The sequence below is a fragment of the Microtus pennsylvanicus genome, chromosome 3, assembly GCF_037038515.1.
Source record: "Microtus pennsylvanicus isolate mMicPen1 chromosome 3, mMicPen1.hap1, whole genome shotgun sequence".
Lineage (NCBI taxonomy): Eukaryota > Metazoa > Chordata > Mammalia > Rodentia > Cricetidae > Microtus > Microtus pennsylvanicus.
The window spans coordinates 49,294,843-49,313,605 of NC_134581.1; the positions used below are offsets into that span (position 1 = coordinate 49,294,843).

Below are 18,763 nucleotides of genomic sequence, written 5' to 3' on the forward strand. Positions count from 1 at the left end.
CATCTTAGCCCCTGGAAATCACTAATCTGCTTTGCCTCTGTACATTTGCCTCTCCTAGACACTTGTCAGTTAAGTATGATCATAAAATAATGACATAGCTTGACATTACTGAATTCTTTAAGTTTCATGTCTACACAATTGACTCATGCTATGTATGTTTCTTTCCATTTTAATTATTGAATAATATACCATCTGAGGATATATTACATTTTGTCAACTCATCATTTGATAGACATTTGGGTTGTCTCTACTTCAAAGAATAATGTCATAAACAGTTGTGCATAAGTCTCTGTGTCGGGTAGACTTTTGTCAAGTGCTCTTATATGTCTACTGCGATGATCACGTGGCTTTTGTCTTTCATCCTACTAATCCGGAGTGTTAAATTGATTGTTTTTCTATAGCAATCTAACCTTTTACTCCTGGAAAAATTTGTATTTGGCTGTGGCATATAATCCTTTGTAGATCCTGCTTCATTTTGTTTGGAAGTGTTTTATTCAGAATTTTTGCCACCATAGTCATATGGGATAAAGATGTAGGTTTCTTGTGATTCTGTTAAAAGGGCTGCCTGTATTTTTCCCTCAGTTTTTAATTCAGAATTCTTTCCAATGGCTTGTTTTGTAGATACTGCTTTCTCGTCTGGTCCTAATTGGATGCAGGTGTTCTTTAGCATCTAGTCTTTAGCAAATACTTTAAAAGCAACAGACTCAGTGCACCCAGGAAGAATACTTCCCTTTTACGTCCACATTTTGCTTTGTATGTATGTTTCATACATTGCAAAGTTATGATAGCAAGACAAGTCAAATGAAAGTTTAAAAACAATATAAACTCTTGACAAATATAAAATTCAGTCACTTTTAACTGTAAATTATCATTCAAATCTATTAATCTAATATAAAATCAGTAAGAGTCCATTTTAACTAAATACCATTAACTTTGCATCACCTGACCTTAAGAAGCTTCTAGACCTGCTGTCAGATATGCTGGCCATCAGGCACATGTGGCTATGGAACACTTGCAACGTGCATAATGACACTGGGCTGTGTTGTAAGTGTAAATCATACACCAGAGCTCAAAGACTTCACAGGGAGAAGAATGTAAAATAGGGAGTCACTAATTGTATAGTGATAGGCCAAAATAATGTTTTATAAATATGGTATTAAAATGCTACTAAACCCATTTGTTTCTTTTCCATTTCCCACTCTAACTGACAGACACAGCTCTCATTCTTCCTACTAGGTTGCAACATTGCAGCCCTGAAGATATCTCACATTCAGTGTGGCTGTCAGCCACGAGGTTCCAACAAGGATACCTGTTGCTCTGGAACAGTGCAGGCTCACAGAACAGGAATGAGAACAACATTTCTAGTGCCATTATCCTAACCAGATGCAGGCACTCTGTAGCACCTAGTTTCTAACAACGTTTGAGAACTCTTTTATCATCTGAACCTGAATCAAAGACATGATGGAATAGCAGGTTTGTCACAATCAGGGATCCATAACCACAACTCATATTTGCCTTACTATTTTTGATATGACTTACTAGATTAAAAAAGTCTTTACATTTTCACTATCTAGAAAAAATAAGATATTTTGATGCACAAAAATGACACAGAATTCAAATTTCAGCATCTATGAAAAAAGTTTTACTTGTACACAGCCTCACTCATTAGTTTATTTATATCAGGCATGCTTGGCACCAGTTTGGCATAGTGGAGTATGCAATGGAGAACATATATGGCTTGCAAAGTCTCCAGCACTCAGTACCTGGCCTTTCACAGAAAGCTGGGCTGACCTCTGCTCTGTGGCTTCCCTATGGCATAGAAGGCAGTCAGTTGCCACTTGTATCTACAGACCTGGTGAAAGGGAAAGAAGGGAAGGTTGTCCCTGTATTCTCCACGAGGCTAGTTCAGATTTCCAGCTGCTCTCCTTGTTCTGTTTCACATTCCTGACTAAAAGTAATGTCCGGAGCCTCTGAGGTAGTTTCACACCGAGTCACCAAAGTCAGTGTGCACCTCTGCTTTCACACTCACTGTTGTTCTATAATCGAGACTGGTGTTGCCCCTTCCGGGGCTGGGATGCTCACTGTTGGGTGTTGAGCCTATGGCACTATTTTCAGCATTTAATTTAGGTATTTATTGTGTATATGTATGTACACACACATGTGCACCAGAGGACAACCTCAGGTGTCTGTCATTCCTCAGAAGCAATAGCTTTTTTGTTTTTTTGAGGCAGAGCCCCTTCCCTTTCCTTAAACTTTCCAAGTAGACCAGGATTGCTGGCAAGCAACCCCAGAGATCTGCCATCTCTGCCTCCCCAGTGCTGAGATCACAAATGTGCACCGCTACACCTGCATTTCTGATAAACCCCTTTACTCACTCACGGGACTGTCCCTCAGCAGTTTCCCGGGTACTTACCTCAGTAGAGCCTGTAAACGCAATCTTGTCTATGCCAATATGAGATGCTATTGCTGCCCCTGCTGTTGGTCCATACCCTGGCAGAATATTGACGACGCCAGGTGGAAAGCCAGCCTAAGAAACACAAATGGGAGGGCGGTGTGTGTGAGCATCCCCTTTCATGTCAGCTAGGCTCTGCTTCACAGGTTCCACAAGAAGGAGGTGAGGAAACCCCCTGAGGTCAGTTTTTCCTACCTCCTTGATGAGGGCTCCCATGTACAGTGCGCTGAGTGGTGTCTGCTCTGCCGGCTTGATAACCACTGTGTTCCCGCAGCACAGCGCGGGAGCAATTTTCCAGGTGAACATCAGCAGGGGGAAGTTCCACTGGAAGGGAAAAGCAAGGTTAAAGGGGGGGAAGTTCCTTCATTCCTTTAATTTCCAAGCTGTGACGTCACAGATTTTGAAAATCATCCTGAACGTAAATCCTCTCCACTGCCAAGTGCAGACCTTGGTTCTGATGACATTTAGGCTCTGGCCTTGAAAATCTCTTTCTCTGTGTTCAACATGGTACACCCCAACCATCCACCTAAAGAAACCTCATATTGAAAGGGAGTAGGGAGTCATTTCCAATGATTTTTTAGCTTTACATTTTATTTTGTTTATATATTTTTAAAATTGAGCATTGTTCCTGAATTTTAATATGTAAATTTTCCCCTAAATTTAGGATTTTTATGCCAATATTTTCACACAGGTATGAAAATACTTCATGTATAAGAACTAGAAACTAAAATTCTAGCTGTCAATTATTTTTGAGACAATGTGAACTTCAATGTGGCATTTTTGTATGTATTGTCATAAATGTACAATTATAAATTGTAGAAAATGTAATTATCAATGAGTATACAAAAATTTTATCAGCCTCCTTCCTACTGCAAAATACACCTACAGAAACCAAACTAAAGTATTTTTATGAATATGTGAACGTGGGGATTAACATGATATAAACTGATTTTAAATATTAAGCTTGTGTGGTCATAAGCTCAGGCATGGACTCCTAACTATCAAGTATCATTAACGAAGAAAACAGCACTCCTGATCCTTTGGTTTCAGCCCCTGACCACACTGTGTTTGGGCCTGAAGCACCTCAGCTGCCATGCTTGAAGGATTCTCACTGGCTCTAGCAAGCTGCAAAAATATACAAGTGTCTTGCCTTCACCAAACACCCAATTTCTTTCCTCCTTAGTTGTTTATAAACTTAGGAGTCCTTGGTGATGTTTTAATTCCATCTACAGTGTGTAAATCTTGGAGGCAGTAATTGAGGGAGGAGCTGACAGGCGTTCTTGTCTTGTGAGGGAAGCTGCCGCTCTGAGGATGCTTACAGAGAAGGTGGCAGACACGGGGGGGGGGGCGTCCCTCCTTTCTTCATTCTCTAATGAAAGTCACAAATAAACCAGAGTTTATTGATCATTTAACAAATATTAATAAGCCCCTAAAAATCTTTGGTCCCAAATTCAAACGTTATCTTTGAGTCTTTCCTCTGTTTTGCAAAAGAAAACTTCTTGTCTTATCTATACTGAGAATTTAATGTCAGCACCCCCTGTCCTCCTCCCTATTGAAATCCCAGTTGGAACTATGAGCCAGTACTGTTAGAAGCTTGGGTGACGCCTTGTATTGTGCCAAGGGCGTGTATGGGAGAGAGCGAAGGACAGTGTTTAGTGTTCCAAGCCAAACACTAGTCACTGCATCTATTTTTCTTTACAAGACAGAAAACAGCAGGGAATGGTTTCAATTTTGATTGTGATGTTAACTGTACTGCTGTGTCTTCTGGAGCATCTTTTCTCTAGATTCTTGTGAAAACAGACAGTGGGAAGAAAGGGATTAAGAGACCATATAAAACAATATGCTGGCAAGAGAAACACAAACAAGCAAATACAAGCCCGCATTAATTTCCCATAAACAGATAGACATTCATAGCCAAGGGTGGGTTATTCATACACTGTACTTTGCTTTGCTTATTTTTATCAGGAGAATTCGTGACTTGAGAACTCAACTCTTGGTAATAGGCCTAAACCACTATTCACCTGTTCAAATAAGCATTTACAGAGAGGCTGTTAGAAATATATCAACAACATGAGCTCGAGTTCTTCTTCCCAGTAATGGAAAACACACATCACCAAGGACCATGTTTTATGTGTCTTTAAGAGAACTGGGTCAAATGAAAATAAATATGAAGTGTGAGAAGATACACTCACTGGGATGATCTGTCCACACACTCCAATGGGCTCATGTCTCGTGAAAGTAAAATAGTCTCCATCTGGAAAACAAGAAGCATGATCACTCCACAAAACAGTTTCTGTCAGGGGAAAAATTCAGAGGGAGGACTTAGGTCCTCCCTAAACTTAGGTCCTTCAGTGAAAACCAGAAATGAAGTTGAAGCACATACTACTCGCCACACACCAAAGCTGGTATTTGGTATGTGTTTGTGTGGGGGTGGCTACACATAAACCTACCACCTGGACAGAATGCCAGATGAGAGGACATTTATGACAAAATGATACAAACTTATGATAGGCAAAGCAGTCATGAAAGAGAAACCTTAAAACTGGAACACATTAAAAACTCAATTTTATGTTAAATACTAACACATATAGAATAGTTAAGCAGATTTAAATGCTAAGGTACCTCAAGCTTTTAAACAGTTCATTGGGTATTTTTCAAAATTAAAAGCCACTAAGTAAAATGCTATTGAGAACATTTTTCATTCCGGGCACCTGGAAAGTGTGAGGAAGGAAAGTAAGATATATTCCCTCTCACGCAATGCAGTTGTCACAGTCACAACCTGGGTCCTGAGAACACTGGCATGTCCAAAGTTCCACCTCAGTGAAGCAGGACAAGAGAGTGCCCTTGTAGGTTAGGGGCTTGGAGGAATAGCTGGAGACACTGGCCAGCCTTGATTATCTTGTAGGAATACTAGGCAGTTCGAATAATGATCTAGGAAGCCCAAACCAAATTCTTTAGAAAAATGCTGTTGCTTTTTTCTGGGTACGTTTAAAAAGCTAATTGAACCACATCTTTGTTTCCGCTTCTGATGCTGGCCTCTGGTCACTCCACAAGTGGTTTGTCTGTCAAAAGCAGTGCCCTCAGTCCCCAAGGAGAGTGAAGCTACAGCTAATACTCAGGGAAGCCTCCCTATGGGAGCTGGGGATGAAGGTGGGAACAGGAGGGTGCGGGTGAGACAAAGATAAATGACTCATTAAGTTGTTGATCTTTGTCTCTCAGCACTTCTTAACCACTGACGTTTATCACCCAGGCTTGTTTTACCTAAGTTCAAAATTATGTTTTTTTTAAATAAAGTCTCTTTTTGCTCCTCCCCTTCCCCCACCTTCCCACCCCCACCCTTCCCTGATCTCTAGTCCTTCTACAGATTAGCTGCTATCTATGGCCTTCATTTCTCCAAGGAACTTTCACTTACAGGGAAGTTTATGTGGAGCCTCTCACACAAGGGTAATCAAGCTATTGTCTCCCCCTCTCCTTTCTCATGTAAAGCAAACTGCAACTCAGTCCTGGGCTCAATAACAGGACTGCTGTGAACTCTTCTGAGGGCCATCAGGTGGCTTTCTGCATACTCCTTACTACTTGCTGTAGACAATGCAAAGGATAACACTTAATGTATCTTAGTATATCTTTGGGAGTTCTTGATTAAAGTATATGTGTCTTTAATGCTTTATTAAATGTTGCCAAATCATCTTTTATAAAAGTTATAACAACATTAGTTTCTACTCTTTAATTGGTTTTCTGAATATTTGAATTTTAGCCAATCTGAAAGCTGGAGAATGGCAAATTGTTCTAATTTTGATTCTGTTCGCTATGTTTAATGATATTTAAGGGTGAAAATACTAACCATTTTCAATTTTTTCTTCAAATTTAAAACCTTAGCTCTTTTTCTTTGGGGGCCTTCATTATTTTAGGTGTTTTGAGGAACACTGTGACTATCAAGGTAACTGGTCACTGCCACAGTATTGTGCAGTAATCTTCACCTTGTCTCCTGGGCTTCTTTAACAGATACTATCTTCAATGAAGGAAAGAAAGGCAGGCAGGCTTTGTGTAGGTGGGACAGGGAGCTGGTATGCAGAAACTATCCATAGGATGGCAATATTTACTCCAAGTGGTACTTTAAAGTTCAACTTGACTGCAGGGCAGTGTTGGCGCACACCTTTAATCCTAGCACTCAGAAGGCAGAGGCAGGAGGATCTCTATGAGTTCAAGGCCAGACTGGTATACAGAGTTAGCTCCAGGACAACTAGGGTTATTACACAGAGAATCCCTGTCTCAAACACACACGTGCACACACACACACACACACACACACACACACACACACACGTGCGTGTGCGCACACACACATAGAGAAGAAGATGAGGAGGAAGAAAAAGAAAAATCAGCTAAACTATTCCACCTCTGTATGAGACAAGTCGTGAATCTTCTGAAAAGATACCATCAGCTGTGCGAGGACAAGTCACTACTGCACTCTCTAGAAAGGGTTTCCATGAGGAGCAACAATACTGATGACTACTATATAAAATTCAATTGGCAAGGAAATACTAAACGATAATTTAGCTAAGGTGATGCACTCAAGTGGCTGAATACAAAACACTGATTTGGAGGGCGGTGTCGATCATTGAGATGAGGACAGATTACTGCAGGAAGTAAAGGGAAGATGAACTGAAGAACTCGATGTTTATTTTAGCACAACTGAAGGAAACGGGTGGTTCAGAGCAAATTCATCAGCCATCCACGTGAGCACAACACAGGGATCATAGGTTTCCCATCTCCAGCCTCCACATGCAAGGTTGTAAAGGTATCAGGTAATGTTGAAAGCTACTGAAAAATGAAAGTAAGGAAAGGAAAATGTAAACAATAGCTTTAGAAGCTGATCTTATGGGGAGTAACTTGACCTGATAATTGTGTCTTAAGAGAAACTGAGTTATAGAGGATAAAATGTACCTAATAATCTGTTCATAGATTTGATAGACATGGAGCTAAAGGTTGGTACAGAGAGGGTACTGACTCTTCCAGTCCTCACAAATGACTTCACTAAGTCCTAAATAAAGACACACGGGGTATCTTGGATCTTGAACTTTTCTCAAGAAAACATTGAATTGGGGCCCTGTGCCCTGTGAATGCAATGGGTGCTCCTATATGTCCAAAGGACACCCCCAATTAGACAGCTGTGATTTCTGGAAAACATGAGAGATATACCTTCTACTAGGCCTCCTGGGGAGGACTGAGGGCACTTAGAGGCCCTTCACAGTTATCAGGACCCTGCTACAAGTCCCCCAAGTATCTATATTAGGGTCACCAGGAGCCAGTCCTCTGGGAGCCAATCTTTCCCAGCATCACTAGGCCTATCAATTGTTTGATTCGCCAGGTTGGCTCGTTCCTTAACAATGAACACAGAGTTACTTGCTGGCCTCATTTCGAGGAAAATTATCAAGAGACAAGTTTCAAGGATTAGTAACATTTTTCTTCCCACATTCTTTAAATCTTAGAAATAAAATAAAACAAGTCTACTCACTTACTACTGTATGGAACTAGTTTTGCAGGCTACCCATGCTGTCTAGATGTTGTATGGTGCCTCTCACACTTCAATGTTCAAACAAAGCACCTTGTGATTTTGTGAATAGATTCTGAATCCTCGGGTCGTGAAGAATGTAAGAACCTTCCAGTTAGATATTGTGCTATGACACTGGTTGAACAGTGCATTAGTGTCTGCTGAGTATGCACACACAGTAGGTACATTAGGAAAAGACTTTGTCCCAGAGGCAAGTACAGAATAAGTCTCTCTGATATTTGTGAAAATTAAGCCACTTCCCTATGTTCTTTGTTGGGAATTTGATAAAATTATATAGGGGAGAAGGGAGAGACAGACAGAGAGATAGAGACAGAGAGATGAAGACAGAGAGATTGTAATATTTAGTTAATTAAAAGTTTAAATATTTGGGTAATTCCTTCAAGGCAAACATTACTTTTAAAATCAGAGACTATAAATGCTTTAAAATTTTTAATGTAGCTTTTATTCTCATATTCTGGTACATCCTGCACATAAAATAAAGTCTAATGATGTAATTATAGCCAAAAAAAATCTTCATGTGTCAGAAGTGAGATTTGTGGTATGAATCTCAAGTTCCTGATAACAACCAATGGCTGTAGTGAGTCTTCTATAGCCAGGATCAATAAAATGAGTTCTTTGGCAACACAAGTATCTATAGCATAATTCAGTGAGTGGGCACCATCTTCCTATCTCTAACGTTCACACAGAATTAATCTGGGCTTGAGGGTACAGCTCAGGGCTAGGGCCTTTGATTGCATTAGAATTACTCTGGAGAAGATAACAACTTTTTAACTAATCCAAGTAGTTAACATTTAGACCAAAAACATCTGCATCCTAGTAGATTCCAGTGTATGTAAGCACCATGCAGACCTGTCTGAGCATTTTGCCACAGTGACAGATTCTGTGGGTGTTCATTCACACAATGAAACTTGACATTAGCATAAAGTGGCACTAACACTGTTCCTTCCAGGAGTCTACCGGTAGATTGTTCCTGTGTCTTCCATTAATAGATTTCAGCTCTATCACTATTTCATTACACAGTCTTGAAAATAAGTTAGTTTTCTCTTCTGCAATTGATTCCTGTGCCTATAAAGTGAGATCAGTCTTATGGGTCCCCTGGGTTCTCTGCAGTGTCTTCAAGAGGTTCCTTATGAAGAGCTGACCCCACAGCTTCCTGCCACCATCCATTCAGCTCCTATAACTACCCTGGTTCTCATCAAGTGAATTCAGCAAACAGCCCTCACTCTCGTTATGATTAAATAGAATTTCAGATTTCACCCATGCATTCACTATTATTGACAGTACCAGAATGAGCTGATTGAAGACAAAAGCTTTGCGTCTGATCATTATCTGCATTTTTAGCTCAGTCTTCAGTTTAACAGGTAAAACTGGAGTAAAGTTGAAACAGATAAATAGCTACATAGGACCCAGGTAGTTTTTAACCTTCACTATATGTTGGCATATCATAAAGCCATTTTGTAACAAAATTCAGCTTAAAGTATGGATCCTGTTTTCCTACTTACTATAAAATCAATAAAATAACAGTCATTCAGAGGAAAGTAGGGCACCACAACTGCTCTTTCACTCTTAGCAAACTATAAATAAGTTTGATTCCGATCACAGGGAAGAAAGAGCAGGGAAGGAACAGAGAACTCTTGATTTGAGTCACAAAGATCAAAAGGAGGAAATTATACTTCTCAGGGCTGCTACAGCAGAATAGATAAAAAAAAATGAACAAAAGAAAAGTATCCAATAAATCGAATTAATGATTATTATTAATCATCATAAGTAGGAGTTGCCACAGGAGGGTTAAAGCACAGGATTTATGATCAGAGAGAATGGCTCTACTGAGTGCTGGGCCAGGGAATAATGGATAGTGTTATAAAGAAATCAGCACCAGAGCCCTTTCGAATCAAACAATAGCAGCTAATTGTGGGTCTTGAGTGAGATGAAATAGAGGGTGGTGAGCAAAATTCCAAAGTAAGAGGAAATGGCATCTTGTTGAAGGTTCAAAAAAAAGATCATCTCTTCTCTACTTCCCAAGTCCTTCTAGAAGGCAAACAAGGTAGATACTTGATCTCTACACCTGACTGCTCATTTATATTCAAAGTACACACACATTTTTGTTAGTAGACCTGAAATTTACTGGTTAAGTGACCTTGCTAAGACACTAAATTCTTAGCATCTCATTAGGTATACACTATTTCATTAGTGTTTGTTTTACAGAATCACAGTTCTACCCTAAAAGTAAAAGAAGACTTAACATGCTCAGGTGCTATGCAAACAGCCATTATTTCTTGTGTTATAATGTGAAGAAAAACTGGGGATGTTTTGCAGAGAAACACAGGTAACACATAAAGACCACATGACTTTCCTAAATTCTGGACTTCACTATAGAAATAAAACAATGAAATCAAATTGATATTGAATTATGGTATTACAAAGGACAAATGGGAATGGGATAAACGAATCTGAGAATAAATATCTAAGTAATTATGACCTCTCTTACCTAGTTTCCCCTCAGGAGCCCCCTAGCTTAGTCTTATTAGGCTGACAACCATGAGGTGAGTCCTCATGTCCCCTTCATTTGGTCTCTTTCCTATAAAATTTATTCCACCCAGTTGCTAAAATAGATCCCCTTCTACCGAATGCCCCTCTGCTCCACACACTTCAATCCTGAGGATCTAACCTAGCTCTTAGCAGCTAATCCCTGTATGCTATTCCCTAGCTGACTGATAAATTGATTTAAGTGGCTCTCCACGCTTATATCTATACACATAAAGAGGGACATTGTCAGGGTTAGTGACATAATCTGTTTGGCCCTATGCTCAGTTTAAGCTGCCACAAGTGTCTCATATCTACATTGCATCTGGCTGCTCTTTGTGTTTGGAGAAGTATTTCCGGCAGAGCTCCACATTTTCCTCTTTGATACACTCATGTTTCACATACCTACAGGAATGGTCATTCCATGAATTTTATCAGCCCAGCCTGCATAATATCGCAGGGTTTTGATGACTCCCTGCAGATCGATGTAAAAAGCTTGCAGGAATGGCTTGCCACCATTTAGAGATTCCATGGTCTGTAGGAAAAGAAACAGAGAAGAGTTAAGTCCTCAGAACTTTGCAGTAATACACTGTAGTGAGTCTAATTCTACAGAAGAAGAAACAAAGAATAGAGAGAAGAGGGCTAGACATGACTGGTGATGCACACTCGTTCAACTCCACTTTCCCAAACAGGAAGGTGTCCCGTCCTAACAGACTTGCTTGAGTTACTAGTAAAAGACCACAATGGACATACACGTGCTGTTCTTGTGCCTGTGTTTTCCTTGTCCACTGTCCAGATATATAAACACAACGCTTCTTTAATTGATGATAAAGAAATGCTCTGCTTGTCAAACCACCTTCAGTTATATTAATGGTCAGAGTGGAAGAAGGAACTTTCTGAGAGTGCACTAGTAATTTGAATCCACAAAGAGAAGCAGGGATGTCGGTTTTGTATGCATTCAATGTGGATATAAAATGTTCTACACAGCTGCCAAGACCCCTGCTGAGAAGTGAAATATTCATGGTGCATAGCGAGCTTATTTATTACCACCAAATAAACAAGATCTCCTCTGGGGAAGCCCAGACTTTTAACAATTTAAAGACTGGTTTTTGTAAACATTTATGTTAACAACCATTATCTATTAAGAGTAAAGTATCTGGTCCATTTATAAAAATAGCAATAATAAACAGCTTTACATTATAAACATTATTTTAATGACATGTTCCTAAATTGATTAAGTCTGTTTCAAAAACAATGATCACTGGAACAATGAAGTAGACTACTTTCACCTGAGACATACTAGGCTGTTAGAAGTTTAACAATGAAATAAACAAAATGGATATTTATAATGTAATGTTTCTCTGTAACAGGATATTATATAACATGTACTGGTATAAAACTGTTTGATTACTGACAACACTAAACCTGAAATATTTTCCATTTAATGAAGTTAAATAACACTATTATTGACAGCACAGTTCCCCTCCTTATTCCACAAAACAAAGCTCATTTTTAACTGCTACTTTTCACTCTACACTGGCTCACTTTATAAGAGAAAAGTCAATAATTTCCCAGTCCTTCTAAGACCATTTATATGTTCACAAATGAGACAATGCATTCTCTAATGTAGTTAGCTAAAAAGGTCTACAAAACACAGAGAAAAGAAGTGGAGCCCATAACCAATTGAGGACCATCCAAGGATGGATCCCTGACATACACTGCCTATATGCCTAAGTGGTTCTTAATTTCAGAAAGTCTTCATTCTCAAGAAACTAACTATTTAGAAACTATTGCTTTTTACTTGAAGTGTGTGGCGTGTGTGAGGGGTATGAGCACATGAAAAAAGATGCCTGTGGAGGCTAGAGGTCTGCTTCCCTGGAGTTGGAATTTCAGGGAGTTATGAGCTTACCTATCTGGGTTCTGGAGTCAAACTCAGGTCCTCTGGAAGAGCAGTACTTACTATTAACTGCTAAGCAAACATTTCAGCCCTCAAAGTAACTTTTATTTTAAAAAAACAACAGCAGAAACAACCAAAAGCACCAGATCAGAAGACAATCCTGTGTGTGCTGGGAGTGTGTGATAGTTCTAGCGAGACGAAGTGGCACTCTCTCTCCTAATTCTAGGAAGTGGTAGAACAAATGGAGTAGAATGCATGAGGCTCCACATCCTTCTTTTCCTATTTGATTTACAAAAAAAAAAAAAAAAAAAAAAAAAAAAAAAAAAAAAAGCCGCTTGGCATTTGTCTTTTGCAAACAGCCTGGAGGTTCTGTTCTTGATGCTTTTGTTTTGCTTGTCAAGTGGATGTGTTTTGCTTTGCTTGTGGGAGGTGTGAGGAAATGAGAAGGAAGATCCTTAGCAGTGATGCAATGCTATGGCTTTTTCCCTTCAAACTGCCACGAAGAGCTCCCCAAAGATCTCTCATATTTCATATACATACTACACAATTCATTTACTCCCCTACCCGACAACACTTCACATTCCAGTTGAGTGGTCATTTTAGAGTAGAAACATAGCTGCTTTCTTAGTTTACTTACTGCAAGAACTGCCCTGTCCCGTTCCACCAAGTCTGCAAGCTTGTCCAACAGACGTCCTCTCTCAGAAGCATCCATCCTTCTCCACACTGAACCAAGAGAGAAGGCCAGGCGGGCTGCCTGCACTGCCTTGTCTATATCCACCTGTGAATTAAAGAAGAGGCTCAATTAAGAGAAACACTCAATACAGAAAAAATACCTGCTGTCATCAAAGAAGCGATGCTTGCACCTAAATGTAGCATCTAGCACACATGTCCGTTGTTTTGCTGTTACTGGTGGTTATTCCACAGGGAATCTTCGAAGCAACACTTACCTTGTCTGCTTCTTGAACTTCACACACTTGTTCTCCTGTGGCTGGATTGCAGACAGGGAACACTCTCCCACTCTCTGAGTTCTGCCATTCATTGTTAATAAAGATCTACAGAACGACACAACAAAATGGGATATGAGATATGGGAGATCAGAAGCCCGTCAATGGTTCAGCAGTATGGAGGCATCATAGCAATACCAGTTCTATACACCTATTGGTACAGACATATAGAATCTGGTGTTGAAAGACATTCAAAACAGTGCCAAGTCCAGCCTCACTCCTAATGCAGGAGTATCTTCTCATATCAGTTGCTTCATCCAAAGATAAAGTAAGAATCTTAACTTCAGTGAACATCTGACCAATTAAAGTGTCCATCCACCAATAAACAAAGAAAGACAGAGCATCTTGTATATATGATCCCACACCAAGGTTAACAGTATTGGTAGTTCAATTTCTGGTCATTATCTATGGGGTAAAACCCTGGGTTAAAGAGATAATCACTAAAACTTTCAAATCTGTTTCTCTCTTGCAAGACTTAGGGAATATTTAAGGAACCTGAATATGTCTGGAAAAATCATTTCCCTAATTATAGTCAGTTCTTGAATTAAGAATTAATTGTGTTACCTAGTGTAACTACCGAGTTAAACAAGTCATAAGCCACACATGTTAGCAAAACCAAAGAGTTTCTAGAACTTTCAAGCTAAGATTTTTATTAGAGGCATGGTTTTCTTACATTTGAAAGGATTTTAAAGAGCCCGTCAAGGTGTCCCATTCCTTAGTTTTTCAAATAACAACTCTGTTACCAGATTCAAGTTTAGTTTTTAAATTTTCTTGTGGAGTATATTTCTAAGATTGCATGACTTCATTTCTTGGAAGTTTTCTAAAGATCAAATAGAAAATTACTTCAAAATATTTTACATTTGTTTATTTTCGTGCCTATGCATTTGGGGATATATGGGTGCCCACTGTGGTACGTGTGTGGAGATCAGAGGACAACCTATGGGGGTCTGTGGTCTCTTTCCACTATGTAGGTTCTAGGGATCAAACTCAGATAGTCAGGCTTGGCAGATAATGCCTTTACCCACTAGCAAAATAATTACTTATATTTCAATAGAATAAAACTAACTTTCTTCCTATTGGCACTTCTAGATCCATTCATCACTTTAAAAATATTTAACAAATTTATAAGAGGAATTTAAAGTCATCTCCCTTTCCCTGGATCTTGAAACACTGTACTAGTTCATTACTTTAGGATTGATTTTAATACCATTCACCAAAGAGTTCCAGTTAAGGCTTTAAAAACAAAAATAAAGAAGCAGTGACATCATGGGGTTGTATAGAAATGAGTAAGTCACCATGAGCGTACTACCCTTCAGTTTTCTAGTTACACTGACTACAGTCAGATATTTCAAGAAGCTAGAAAACACTTCAGAGATATCACCTTAGTCATATATTTTTGAGATTTTATTAACACAGTTAAGAATTCAGAATTAAATTTCTTTATCAAGGGATAGAGGGAAATGAACAGAGAAAGATACTTCACAATTGTAAGACAGAAGGTGGAGGCACAGACACGGGCACACTTTGTATTTCAGTGATGATTTAAGGGGCTATCTAGTGAAAACTTTAACTAGGAGTCTCTAATATAGAGGATCTGGGCAAAGATTTAACACTAGTTTTTCAAATTCTTTTGATCTGAAATAATTTTAAAAGAAAAATATTGAACAGTTACAAGTCCTTGATTAGTGCCTTCTTTTACTGTATAATTTCAAAACAAATATTCTGAATGAAGAAATAAATGACACAACACCTTCCTTTTTCTAAAGCATCCTTTAAATGTGGATTTGTGGAAAATAAAATAAGTCTAACTTAAAATATGGACCCATGTTACCAAAAATGCTTAATTTAAGGTTTCCATGTTATTTCAACTTAAAGTCTTGTTAAAAGTAGGAAATTCTGCTTTATGGTGTGATGGATTTCAAGGTGGATGTAAGGAAAGCTGTGGACTTTCCCACTTCAGAGGGCTTTCAAAATAGAAAAGATAATGACTCCCTGTCTATCACTTAATTTCTTTGTAAATGTACAAGCATTCGCTTTTTGGTTTTTTTGAGACAGGTTTTTTCTTTGTAGTTCTGGCTGTCCTGGAACTCACTCTGTAGACCAGGCTGGCCTCGAACTCAGAGATCTGCCTGCTTCTGCCTCCCAAATGCTGGGATTAAAGGTGTGTGCCACTACTGCCTGGCTAAGCATTCACTTTTAACATAATTCTGTGATGCAAGTGAAGGCAGAAGAAACAGATGGCCCATAAAATAAGGAACATGCCCTTTTCAGGTTCCTAAGAGGATGGGACAAATTAACTCGTGTACGCTAACTTTCTTTTCATGGTTGTGAGAAGCTGTCTCATTGATGTTTTATGGGTTGTTGTTGGTATTAGTAGACATACTGGATGTCTACTAAAGTTACTAGAATGGAATGTCTGTTAGGAGGTGACATGAATCACTGTCTAACATTTTTTACAGATAAGATTAGAAAGACCTCTACACCAAGATAAAATCTCAAACATACTGAAAAGGGAAGACTTTATTTGGGAAACAGATTTTTATTATATTCTGTTGTACTTTATACAAAAGGATATGTATAACAAAAACACAAGTTAATATCTATCCTACTGGAACAGTATGAACCCACCACTCAAGCACTAGACTGTTAGCAGTATCAGCAAAACTACCTAAGTGCTTCTTTCTGGTCCTGCCTCCAGCTGGGCCTCCACTGTTACTAGGAATAGCCACTGGCTGGCTTTTTCATTCATCTATTCTAATGCTTCTTCTTTCTGCCTCTTGTCCTGGCATACTAATTATTAGAGGCAGCTCTCTACTTGTGACTCTCATCCTGATCTTGTGTAATAGTTGTTCGGTCATCTTCATAGTCAACATTTATCTGTTCATACTGTGATAATTGAGATGTCTGTTTCAACCTCCCATGATGATAAGTTGTATCAAAAAAAACTTGGCAAAATCTTTTGTCTCAAGACAAAACACCCCTCAACAAAATATGGGCCGAGAAAATGTCCTCAACTTAATAAAGAACATTTATATAAAATGTAGAACCATCAGTACATTTAATGGTGGAAAACTAGATAGTTTCATTTTTAAATTTAATTTAATTAATTTTTAAAAAAGAAAAACTATCTTTTTTTCATTTTACATACAAATCCCAGTTCCCAACCCCTCCCCTCCTCCCATTCCCTCCATCTATCCCCCACCCCACCCCACCCACTCCTCAGAAAGAGTAAAGCACATTGCTTTGGGGTAAGGTCCAAGGCCCTCCCTACTATATCTAGGCTGAGAAAGATATCCATCCAAAGAGAATAGGTTCTCAAAAACCCAGTATAAGCAGTAGGAACAAATCCTGGTGCCACTGCCAGTGGCCCCACAGACTGCCCCAGCCATACAACTGTCACCCACATTCAGAGGGACTAGTTTGAAGCTATAATGTTTCCTTCCCTGTTTGGCTGGAGTTGGTGAGCTCCCATTAACTCCCATAAACTGTTTCAGAAGGTGAACCCATTATGGTCTTGTCATCTTTGCTCGTATTCTCACTCCTCCCACTCTTCAGCTGGATTTTGGGAGCTCAGCCCAGGGCTCTGCTGCAGGGCTCTGCCTCTGTTTCTATCAGTTGCTGGATGAAGGTTCTATGGTGACATTTAAGATATTCATCTCGAATTTTGCATGCAAATGGATGGAAATAGAAAACACTATCCTGAGTGAGGTATCCCAGGCCCAAAAAGACGAACATGGGATGTACTCACTCATAATTGGTTTCTAGCCATAAATAGGGTTCACGGAGTCTACAATAGGCGAATCTAAAGAAGCTAAGTAAGAAGGTGAACCCAAGGAAAAACATATAGTTATCCTCTTGGATAAGGGAAGTAGACAAAATTGCCGGGGGGAAAAGTGGGATCTTGGGGGTGGGGTGGGATGGGGGTTAGGGGAGATGGGGAGAGAAAAGGTAGAAGGGAAGGAGGGTGGACTTGGGGAAACAAGAGGATCGGGATAAAGGAAGGTTGGATAGGGGAGCACGGAACCACAATTCTTAGTTAAGGGACCCACTTTAGGGTGGGCAGGAGACTTGACCCTAGAGGGGCTCCCAGGTGCCCAAGCTGAGGTCCCCAGTTAGTTCCTTGGGCAGCTGAGGATAGGGAACCTGAAATGACCCTACCCTAGAGCAATACTGACGAATATATTGCATATCAGCCTAGAACTTGCAACTGGCGATGGATGGAGATAGAGACAGAGACCCACACTGGAGCACTGGACTGAGCTCCCAAGGTCCCAATGAGGAGCAGAAGGAGTGAGAACATGAGCAAAGATGTCGGGACCACGAGGAGTGCACCCACCCACTGAGACAGTGGAGCTGATCTACTGGGAGCTCACCAAGGCCAGCTGGACTGTTACCAGAAAAAGCATGGGATAAAACTGGACTCTCGGAACATGGCGAACAATGAGGGCTGATGAGACGCCAAGGACAATGGCACGCGGTTTTGATCCTACGCAATGTGCTGGCTTGGTGGGAGCCTAGCCAGTCTGGATGTTCACCTTCCTAGATATGGATGGAGAGGGGAGGACCTAGGACGTACCACAGGGCAGGGAACCCTGACAGCTCTTTGGACTGGAAAGGGAGGGGGAGAGGAGTGGGGGGAAGGGGAGAGGGGTGGGAGGAGGGGGAGAAGAGTGGGAGGAGGGGGAGAAGAGTGGGAGGAGGGGGAGGGAAATGGGAGGCGGGTGGGAGGAGGTGGAAATTTGTTTTTTTTTCTTTTCTGTATCCTCCTTTTATCAATAAAAAAATTTAAAAAAAAAAAAAAGATATTCATCAATCTCCCTACAGGGTAAGGCCAGTTCGGGAACCTCTATTGTTTAGGATCTTGGCTAGGCTGGTGGAAATGCAAACTTGTATAACCACTCTGGAAATCAGTATGGCGGTTTCTCAGAAAATTGGGAATCAACCTACCTCAGGACCTAGCAATACCACTGTTGGACATACACCCAAAAGATGCTCAATCATACTACAAGGACATTTGTTCAACTATGTTCATAGCATTATTTGTAATACCCAGAACCTGGAAACAACCTAGATGCCACTCAAAAAGAATGGATAAAGAAAATGTGGTATATTTACACACTGGAGTACTACTCATTGAAAAAAGAAAACCACAATGACATCTTGAAACTTGCATGGAAATGCATGGAACTAGAAAAAACCATCCTGAGTGAGGTAACCCAGACCCGGAAAGATGAACATGGTATGTACTCACTCAGAAGTGGATACTAGCTGCAAAGCAAAGGATAATGAGCCTATAGTTCTTGATCCTAGAGAAG

General features: G+C 39.9%; 1 protein-coding gene across 1 annotated transcript in view; it reads right to left on the reverse strand.

Moving 5' to 3' along the window:
• Positions 1-18,763, reverse strand: part of Aldh1a2 (aldehyde dehydrogenase 1 family member A2) — a 77,453-nt gene that overhangs the window by 26,804 nt on the left and 31,886 nt on the right. Inside the window, exons 2-7 of the mRNA XM_075965309.1 lie at positions 13,392-13,496; positions 13,082-13,222; positions 10,953-11,082; positions 4,645-4,706; positions 2,648-2,776; positions 2,414-2,527 (exon numbers count right to left, since the gene is read on the reverse strand). Coding sequence (XP_075821424.1) covers positions 2,414-2,527; positions 2,648-2,776; positions 4,645-4,706; positions 10,953-11,082; positions 13,082-13,222; positions 13,392-13,496 — 681 coding nt within the window. The remainder of the gene's footprint in view (positions 1-2,413; positions 2,528-2,647; positions 2,777-4,644; positions 4,707-10,952; positions 11,083-13,081; positions 13,223-13,391; positions 13,497-18,763) is intronic.